At 38.0% G+C, this 10,238-nt stretch overlaps 1 protein-coding gene across 1 annotated transcript; it reads right to left on the reverse strand.

Moving 5' to 3' along the window:
* Positions 1–963: 963 nt before the first annotated feature.
* Positions 964–1,920, reverse strand: LOC132422342 (olfactory receptor 2M5-like). The gene is given in 3 exon segments (XM_060007128.1): positions 964–1,142; positions 1,145–1,353; positions 1,355–1,920. Coding segments are annotated over 3 exon segments (954 nt in total).
* Between the last annotated feature and the right edge of the window lie 8,318 nt (positions 1,921–10,238).

Here is a 10,238-nt window from a genome sequence, read left to right on the forward strand (position 1 = left end):
ATTACTCTGCTTATCCACTCGGTAGATCAAGGAGTTTCATCCACGTATCCTCAAGATATTTCTGACTTGCAGTTAGTTCTTGTTTCCTACATTAGACTTGAGTTATACACACACCTTTTAATTCATTAGGCCACTGCACATTCTTGTTTAAATTGCATTTCCTTTTCTTTTTAATTGACTTCATGGCTCTCTAAATAATTACAGTATTGAGATACATTGGAATATTATCATTTTACTTATTTAAATGAGTTAATTGCATTCAAATTAACTATTTGATTGAGCTAAATAGTGAAAACATTCCATCCACTGGTTTATGCTCAGTTGCCTTGTAATTATGATCAAAATCTGTAATCTTGGCTATCTTTATTCTACTCTTTGCTCTGTTGCAGTGTTACAGCTCAACTTTTGAATAAACTTAATTAAAGCTTTTGGAAATGCAAAGTGATCTGCATCAGGAGTAGTTTATATATGGCCATTTTTGTATGTGGATGGATGCGTACCTGTTTTGGAAGATGAAGAAGTCAAGCATATAACATTTCTGGGTTTATGTCAAGATGTGCTTCTTTGAAGCACATCTTGAAGGGTTGAATGAGACCTATATGATTCTCAGGGATATAAAGTTCTATCTTTGATCCAATTTTCCAGCAATTTTCTGTGGAATTTTATCATCAGTTTCCTACCACCACCACACTTGTGGAAGTTCACAGATTCAGGGTAGAAACTTAATATTGTAAGGATGTTTCAAAGAAGGCAAGTACAAGTGATGCCAATTAAAAATAGAAAAAAAACAACCCTGAGAAATTCCACCAGGATTCTAAAGCAATTCTAAAGAGGATATCAAAAGTACATAAAATGGTATGTGACACGTAGGAGACCCTCATTACATATTTGTTTAGTGAATGAATAACTCGAAAGGTAAGAACTCTTGACATAGGAGTCTAACTTATTTAGGCTGAATTAAAGTTAGTGATTAGAGGTGGGTATATCTTCTTCTTTTAATTTGACATCAGTATCATCACTCAGCACCTTCCTTAGGGCCCCCACCACTTCTTTGTTCCTAAGACCGTAAATCAGAGGATTTAGCAAAGGTGTGAGAATAGGGCCAAGTACAAGGAGGACCTGGTCCAGCTTGGGATTATGATAGAACTAGGCCTCATGTAGATCACCATGGCAGGGCCATAATAGAGGCACACTACAGTCAAGTGGGAAGAGCAAGTGGCTAAGGCTTTGTCCCTTCCCTCTGGGGATTTCATGTGGAGGATGGCAAGGAAGATGAGAGCATAAGAGAACATGATAAGGGACAAGGGGATGAGGAGCACCACAATGCTTGTCACTATCACAGCCTTCTCATAGGCAGGCCAATTTTAGAATGGCCATGACCTCACAGAGGAAATGGGAAATCTCTCTGGAACCACAGATGGGGAAATGCATGGTGTAGGCCGTGTGTGCGAGTGATGTAAGGGCACCCCCAGCCCAGGAGATGGCAGCCATCTGCAGACAGACCTTCTGGCTCATGATGAGGGCGTATCTCAGAGGGTTACAGATGGCCACATACCGGTCATAGGACATGAGGGTGATGAGGATGCACTCAGCAATTCCTAGAGTCGGGAAGAAGAAGATCTGAGTCCCACAGGCCACTCGTGATATGTTTCTCCTCCCGGAGAAGAAATTGGTTGCCATCTTGGGTACTGTGCTAGAGATTAACATCATGTCCATGAGAGCCAGTTGGCTGAGCAGGAAGTACATGGGCGTGTGGAGGTGAGAATCCACGCAGATCAGGAGAATTAGGACAAAGTTCAAAGTCAGAGCCACAGTGTAAATCACAAGCATAGCACCAATAAAAAATCTGGTATGTTTCATATCCAGGAAAAGGCCTAGGAGGATGAAATCAGCTCCTGAGATTTCATTTCTTTTATCCATGCCTATGCTTTGTTGTAAACAATTAAATAACAGAAGGAAAACATAACAAGATATTATGAAATGCTACAAACAATGGATTTAATCCTTCAAACCCCTTTCCTCTCTCGTCTTTAACCAGGATCCATTAGATAGTGCAAACATGTTAAAGAGGCATTTGCAATTTTCATAGGCTTTAACCTGATTTCTGTCTCCCTACACTCTTATTCTCAGGAAAGAGTCACTGGTCACAGAAATTACTGCACACTGCTATAGCCAAGTGGCCCAAGTCCTGGAGAAGGGGGAGGGGTCACAAAGATGGTGGTACATCAGGGGAAGCCCTTCAAAGATAAGTTCTCCTGCAACCTTTTCTCCCTCAAATTTTGATTTCCAGGTTCAAATAGAACTTATTTTAACCTAACACCTCAGATGATTATGATGTTCCCAATCACAAGGACTGTGTTTGGAAAGAAGTTTAATTATCTCCATCAAGAGACTAAGAGAGAAAATCAGTTGTCTCGCATTATATTGTTATTTCACGTCAGAGAAAGAACTTGTTCAACTTGTACCTTGCCTTCCTCACTGATTATTTTTGTGTTAATAGTTTATTATATTTTATGTCTTGCTGTTTTCTACTAATTTAAATTGTAACATTCTATTCAACAAGGCTTTAAAATATTTCATAACAGAGAAATAAGTATTATTTCTCTAAATTCAAGTTCTTTGGGTTTAAACATCATCCATGTTGTTTTCATGTTATTTAATTTTTTTATTAATTGATATTGGAATATAGTTGCTTTACAGTGTTGTGTTAGTTTCTGCTGTACAGCAAAGTGAATCAGTTATATGTATACAGTATCCACTCTTTTTTAGATTCACTTCCCATCTAGGTCACCACAGAGCACTGAGTAGAGCTCCCTGTGCTGTACAGTAGGTTCTCATTAGTTATCTGTTTTATATATAGTAGTGTACATATGTACATCCATGATTTAGCTTACGAATTCCACTAACCACAGACTATGCAAAACTGTGCATAAACTTCTCCTTGGGCTGAGTAAGAGGTATTTCAAATGAACATATCTTAAAAATAACTCTAGATTTCTTCATCCCAACCTTTCCTTTTTCTAGTCTTTTCATTTTATTTTATTTATTTATTTATTTATTTTGTGGTATGCGGGCCTCTCACCGCTGTGGCCTCTCCCGTTGCGGAGCACAGGCTCCGGACGCGCAGGCTCAGCGGCCATGGCTCACGGGCCCAGCCCCTCCGCGGCATGTGGGATCTTCCCGGACCGGCGCACGAACCCGCGTCCCCTGCATCGGCAGGTGGACTCTCAACCACTGCGCCACCAGGGAAGCCCTAGTCTTTTCATTTTAGTCAAATTCAGGACCATTCATCCATTGCACAGGACCAGTTCCTAGGGGTTATCTTTGACTCTTTTTTCCTCATTTCCCCCTCTCTATCCAGCACATTCATGTGTCCTGCTGGTGTACATTGAAAAATATGACCATAATGTGTCATTTATGTCATTGTCACACTATATCAAGCCACTGACACCCTGGCCTGACTCTGTGCCAAAAATAGTATTTGTTCTTAGAATCTCATTTTATTTATTTATTTCTGTTACGGAAGTATGGACTTTTCAGTGATTGAAGTGCTCTTGGGATCACCCAGTCTGCCTTTATTCTTTTATGCATGAAGAGAGTGAGGCTCATAGAGGCTCAGAGACTTGTTTCAAGTTACCCAAAATGGTGGTCTAGAAGGCACAGTATCCAGCACACAGCTTTTAATCGTTTTCTAGACCTCTTTCAACATAGTCGTTTTAGTTATTCACATCTGCATCCATGATGATAAATGCTCTAAACGGACATACCGTGGCAGTCTCATGTAGAGAGACTATAAATGGAAGGGTACACAAGACTGCATATGACAAAAACATGGATCACCCAGAATACAGATTATGTAACTATATTCTCTGTATTACCGATTCATGGTATTTGCAGTGTCTGAACAGATATACTTTCAAGTAATTTATTTACAAAGTTTTATGCATGGCAAATTTCTGAAATTATTCTTGTGTGTTTTTTAAAAGGGCAAATTCAGCTATACAGGGTTGAATGAGAAAAAAGATCCTGTAATTTTACATATCATTTTATTATTTCAGGATATGCCCAGAATTGGTGTGTTAAGCATTTTTATAATCATTCACTTTTTACCTTTCATTAAACGTTAGTCTACAGAGCAGTGGGATGGGTGAAGAGCTTCTGCAGGGTCAATGCCTGTGAGCACACCATCTGGAGAGAGAGTGCTCTTTGGTCAAAGCTATAGCTAGTCATAATGATACTGATTCCCACTGTCACCAATGCCCTTCTTTGACGTAGGACACTTATGTTGCTGTAATGTGAGTACAGACCCTTACTTTCTACCTCAGAAAACATTGACATGAAGAACAGTCAAAGCCTTGAATATGTTGTTTGATTTTAAGGCACCAGGGAGTATATACTCTAATGATTGCCTCACTGGCTGATACATATATGCTTGACCTTCACAACATTGTAAAATAGGTCAAGTTTATCATGCCACACTTCCCCCAAAACAGTGTCTCTTAACTTGGTGCCTGGTGCCCTCTGACATTCTGGCACCATTCTCCCTATGACACTTTGTTTGTGGTGGGGCTTTCTAAACACCTCGCCCCAACCTCTGCTGAGATGGATCTGCTTTTTGATCTGAAATACTCAAAGACGTAAATGTGGTGCTACTTCTGCTGTGGTCAAAGCTGACCCTTGGGCAAGGCATTTGGGGCAGAACATGACATTTCTCCAATCACAGTGCAATCACCGTCTTAGCCCTCCCCACCTTTCATTCTTTAATGCCTAGTTGCTCCTTTAATCTTTGGTCCATCACCTACTTGCTCACCTACTTACTGCTTTCCCCACCAGTAAAGTCTCCCACACACACTGGTATTTACCTTTCTCTTCTTCACTACTCCACACTCACGTACCGTAATGCTGCCTTCTCAGATTATCACCAGCCACATTCCCTGTCTGTAAGATCACAGAAGAGTGCTTTATCTTTGATATTTGCTCTCATTACTGTTCCTCACACTCTTTCTTCCTGGGTTGCCCTGCCTCAGAATGAAAAAAGAAAAATCTCATTTTCATTTATCTCCTGGTGGCTCAAAGTAAGAGAGTAGAATGTAGGAAAAGTCAAAGAATTAGTTCAGGGCTTCCCTGGTGGCGCAGTGGTTGAGAGTCCACCTGCCGATGCAGGGGACACGGGTTTGTGCCCCGGTCTGGGAGGATTCCACGTGCTGCGGAGCAGCTGGGCCCGTGAGCCATGGCCGCTGAGCCTGCGCGTCTGGAGCCTGTGCTCTGCAACGGGAGAGGCCACAACAGTGATAGGCCCGCGTACCGCAAAAAAAAAAAAAAAAGAAAGAAAGAAAAAACGAAAAAAAAAAAAAAGAATTAGTTCAATTTCTTTTACTTAGATGCAACTGCCTCTCCTTATAGATGTGAAATCTTAACAGAGGAATTTATAATTTCCCTTTCTTTCTTGGAGAATTCTGCCTGTTTGATTTTGGTGCGTGATCAACAAAACATCACTGCTCTGGGAAAAAATGTAAAAACAGGTCAATCTCTACCCAATTAATTGCTATGATCATGAGGAATAAGGAATTTATTACCCCTCATCTGGTTTCATGATAGTCATCAAAGCAATCCACTGTGGTCTCCTTCTGATCCTTTCTGTTCTCCTTTACAAAACTTGGTTTATGACCGATTGACAAAAAAATTCTCCTGGTGCATTGTAATTATCTTTATATTGAAGACTTTGCTTTGAAGAAAATATTTCCTCACTTCTCACTCACCTCTGTCCTTTAATTGAGCCCTTTCAACTGTCTATTATCTCTTCTGGATCATGTTCATTTTCCACATATTGAACATTCAGGTAAACAGGAATAAAAACTTCATGATGTCTGTTGCTCTACAAAATAAAGAAACTGTAGGATTGGTGGTGTTTTTCTCAGGCACCTGTTTCTTCTTCAAAGTATGGTGTTTACTTTGTCTCAGGGAGCAAAATATATCATTTAATTCTGTTTACCCTTAAGGAATTGAGGGACAAGAATCATTAAGTAGCCACTCAGTGATAAAATATTTGCTCCAATTCAAGGTTTCTTAAATGCATTAACCGAAGTACTGGAAGGCAGGGTTCTTATTTGACATACATATTTCTGGGTCTTACCCTGCACCTACTGAGTGAGAATTTCTGGGAGTGGGGTCCTAGTAGAAGTACTTTAAATAAACACCAAAATGCTCATACTGTAGATTAACTTTTGAAACTCAAGGACATAATTTTTTCTGTCCTGTTTAATCTCCAGTCTCTAGAACAAATGTTATATTTTATGAGTGATTTAGTTGACCTCTAAATGAGAACCAAAGGCTGATCTCCTTTGAAATTACATTTAAAAGTTTACCTGTGTAGCTTTCCATTTACCAAGGGTTTTTTCTATAAGTTCATGCCATTCTCATGGCAGCCCTGTGAGGAATGCCATTCCAATTTTAAATATGAGGAAAAGTAGATACGACAAAGGTGACTCATTCCAGGCTACAACAAGGTAAAAGACATGCTGCTACTGAATTGTAATAAATACAATTAGTGGATCATTTATAGATTCTTAAATTTCTTAGAGAAACTCCACTCTCATTTCTTTTAAATTTGGAGTAAATAACCATAATCTTTCTTCAAACTATCCTTTCTGGTCTCTTGGGGGAAGCCATTTCAAATTTCTGTAATTCTTAATTCTATACTCATATCTGTTTTCTCCCTACATCGCTATTGCTACATACTTAACTATGTTTACTATTAGTTTTATTTTTTTTTAAACACAGACAGTGGCCTGAATTATAGGTGCTTTCAGCCCTTTGTCCCATCATCCCAAGTATTCTAGCTTCTCAGCATTAAGAGGGAAGTGAGAGAGCCTATATTCATTGCTGTCACCACCTAGAAAGCAAAGAGGAAGTCTCATTAAACCTGATATTCAAGCAGACAGGTGTTCAGGCTTTCCTGTTACCAACTGGAGAATGCTTTTGCTTGATGGTGAAGAAATCATCCCATATGAAAATTCCAGGAGTGAAAGACTCTTTAGTGGAGAGGAGAGATGCAAGCCAGCTTCTCAAGTTCAGGTCTGCCAATATCAATTCATACCCTCTTGTGACCATTTGCCTTGTGTAACCCATGGGGCTTGATCTCCCTAGGTATTTCCTGCTTATAATTAGTTCAGAAGGACTTGAGCCCAGTGGGAATTGTTTCTTACAGTTATAGTTAATTGTCAAACTTTAAAAGTCAAAAATAAACCAATAATCGTACACAACTTGTCTGGATCCCAATGCCCTAATTCACTTTAGGTCATACCATGTTGTGAGGCATGTTCAGCTCTCTATGTCCCCAGAGCTGAGCATCCTTGTAATGTGAAGGGTATGACATTTATATCTGAAATAAGGACCTTCTTGACCGGGGCAATGCTCAGTCAAGAACCCACTATATCTCTCCAAGATGGGTGGGCCAGTGTTCATTGTTATAAATAAATAAAAGGTTCAGAGTGGTGAGTGAAGCTTAAGTTTAGATTTATTTTACATAATTGAGGAAATATGGGCTGTACATCAGTTTTCTGGAGGAAATATTCTCTTAGGCTTTAATTAACAAGTCCTTGGAGAATTAGAATTGAATGCTGTAAAACAATCTCTAAAGAGAATTAGCCACTCTTAGAAGCACTCTCTTTCCTCAGTCTCCCTTGAATCACATTTCTCAGGTTTTATGGGTCTTGAATTTCGGTACAATTCAGAATTCACCTTATTGTCGTTTACATTATTCAGTCAACCTTTGATGGGCTCCTGTGGTAAGTTAATTCTATCAGTTAGAGGCAAGGTCAACTATGGCCTTGAAAACTTACCCATTTGATCATAATATAAGCTAATTAACTTTATTCTGTAGAATATCAATGCACATAATATATGCCATATATGCCTGACCCAACTGTCAACCTATTAAATGTGAGCTAATGTTTCAAGGGTCTGATGGCAGACAACCCAACACAACACTGAAATGTATATTTTAAAATCATCACTAATACCTTCCTAATGAACAGAATAATTTTCTATACTAGATTTCCCTTGCTTTCATTTCAAATAATTACATTAATAATTCAAAATAAGCAAATATACAAAGGATAATTTGAAAGATTAACATATGGTATCGGTGGAAGAAAGAGTTTTGGCAAAAAGATCAACTGAATCCTCCAGGAATGAATAATAGGGGGAGAGGAATTTAGGGAAATATATTCTCATGAATGCAACATATAAACTTTTTTTTCAATCTACCTTGGTGTAATATTATGAGAAAATATTTAAGGAGACAGATGTTATTGAGACTTAGAAGGGTCAAATTCATGCTGCGTTTATACTGTCTTGCCTTTACACTTGAGCAAGAGAAAGCCCTGTCCTGTGGCCCATAAAAGGACTTCACTTACCATAATAATTAAACAATAATGCTGTTTTTTCTAGTCTGATGAGAAAGTTGTTAAAAATTTGGCACTAGGTTGAACAAACAGAAATTATTGGATAGGGACTTAGAAGCAGAGTTTTCCTCTTTTAGGCTGTCTATTTTGAGAGAACTCTTAACTTTTTGTATTAAACAGATTGTGTATTAAATAGACTGCTTCAATGGAATCTTCAACTTGATGTGGGCCATATCCCTGATTATAGGAAACACATTCTCTGTTCTCTGCCATTAGCAATGTGGTGGTGTAATTAATTAATTAATTAATATGCAAAATATTAATTCATTCACTCATTCATCAAAGGAAAATTTGTTATGTGTCTACTTTGTATCAAGCCTGGTGCTACAAAATTGATATAAAGCAATAAAAGGCTCAGAATGTTAATATTCAAGAATATGAAATGAATCTAGACTAGGGATAAAGGGATGTATAATTATAATAAAACATAATACTCTAGTGATGTAGCCAGAAACCCACAGTGTCTTCTATGAAAATCCAAAGAATGCTCTGCAAAATTAGCTAAGCTATAATTGAGGTGAGATGTAATCTAGGTAAATTTTCCATAGGAAGATCCCAGGTTGTCTTTTCTGGTGGTTGAAGGATGGGTAAATATACTAGGTGAAGCAGGGGAGAGTTAAGGACAATAGGGACCAAGAGAATATCATGTCAGGTGCTATCTAGGTGTCTCTACCCTCCCTAGAAATCTAATTAGTGAATGAAAGGAGTGGGTGTTAAAACAATAGAGAACTTATCAAAATTTAGGCTTCAACCTTGTATCAGCTTGGGTCCCAGCATGAAAGGATGGCACACTCAAGTTAAAATAATTCAAGATGGTGTTAGTACAGGAAATGCTTACAAATGTGGAACGATGAAGGCAGGCTATAGAAAAACTAGAATGGATAGTGCAGTACATCAAAGGACAAAGAGAAGAAAAGACTGCTGGAATCAGAAGGTGAGAGTCAAGCTGAAAGGATGTCTCAAAATGAGCAGTGGTCTCTGAGGTGAGAGAGGTTGAAGTGTAGAGGTCTTGATTGAAATCAAAGTTAAGTTTTTATCATCTTTAAATAGACTATTATCACTATAGTATGTTTTAGGTAAGCCTTATGGTAACCACAAAGGAAAGCCTAGTAGATCCACAAAAGATTAAGAGAAGGAAAAATATATATATTTACCATTACAAAAAAGTCAACAAATCACAGAGGAGAACAGCAAAAAGGGAAGAAAAGGAACTATGAAACAGTCAGAAATAATTAACAAAATGCTAATAGTAAGTTCTTCCCAATCAATAATTACTTTAAATAAGATAAATAAAATTTTCCAATCAAAAGACACAGAATGACTGAATAGATTAAAGAAGAAAACAGGAACCAACAATATGCTGCCTAAAAGAGATTCACTTTATTAAGGTCACACATAAACTATAAGTGAAGGAATGGGAAAAGATATTCCATAAAGTGATAAAAAAAAAAAGAGAGCAGGGGTGACCCTACTTAGAGCAGATAAAATAGACTTTCATTAATAATTTGTCACTAGAGACAAAGAAGGTTACTATATACTGATGAAGGGGTCAATTCATTGAGCAAATATAATGATAGTAAATATATATGCATCCAACACTGGAGCACATAAATATATAAAGTGAATATTATTTATATATTGTAGCAATATTTTTTGGATCTGCCTCCTCAGGCAAAAGAAATAAAAGCAAAAATAAACAAATGGGACCTAGTTAAACGAAAAAGCTTTTGTCTTTTGGTTTTTATTTATTTCTTTATTTGGCTGCACTGGGTC

Source organism: Delphinus delphis, chromosome 3 (assembly GCF_949987515.2).
Source record: "Delphinus delphis chromosome 3, mDelDel1.2, whole genome shotgun sequence".
NCBI lineage: Eukaryota > Metazoa > Chordata > Mammalia > Artiodactyla > Delphinidae > Delphinus > Delphinus delphis.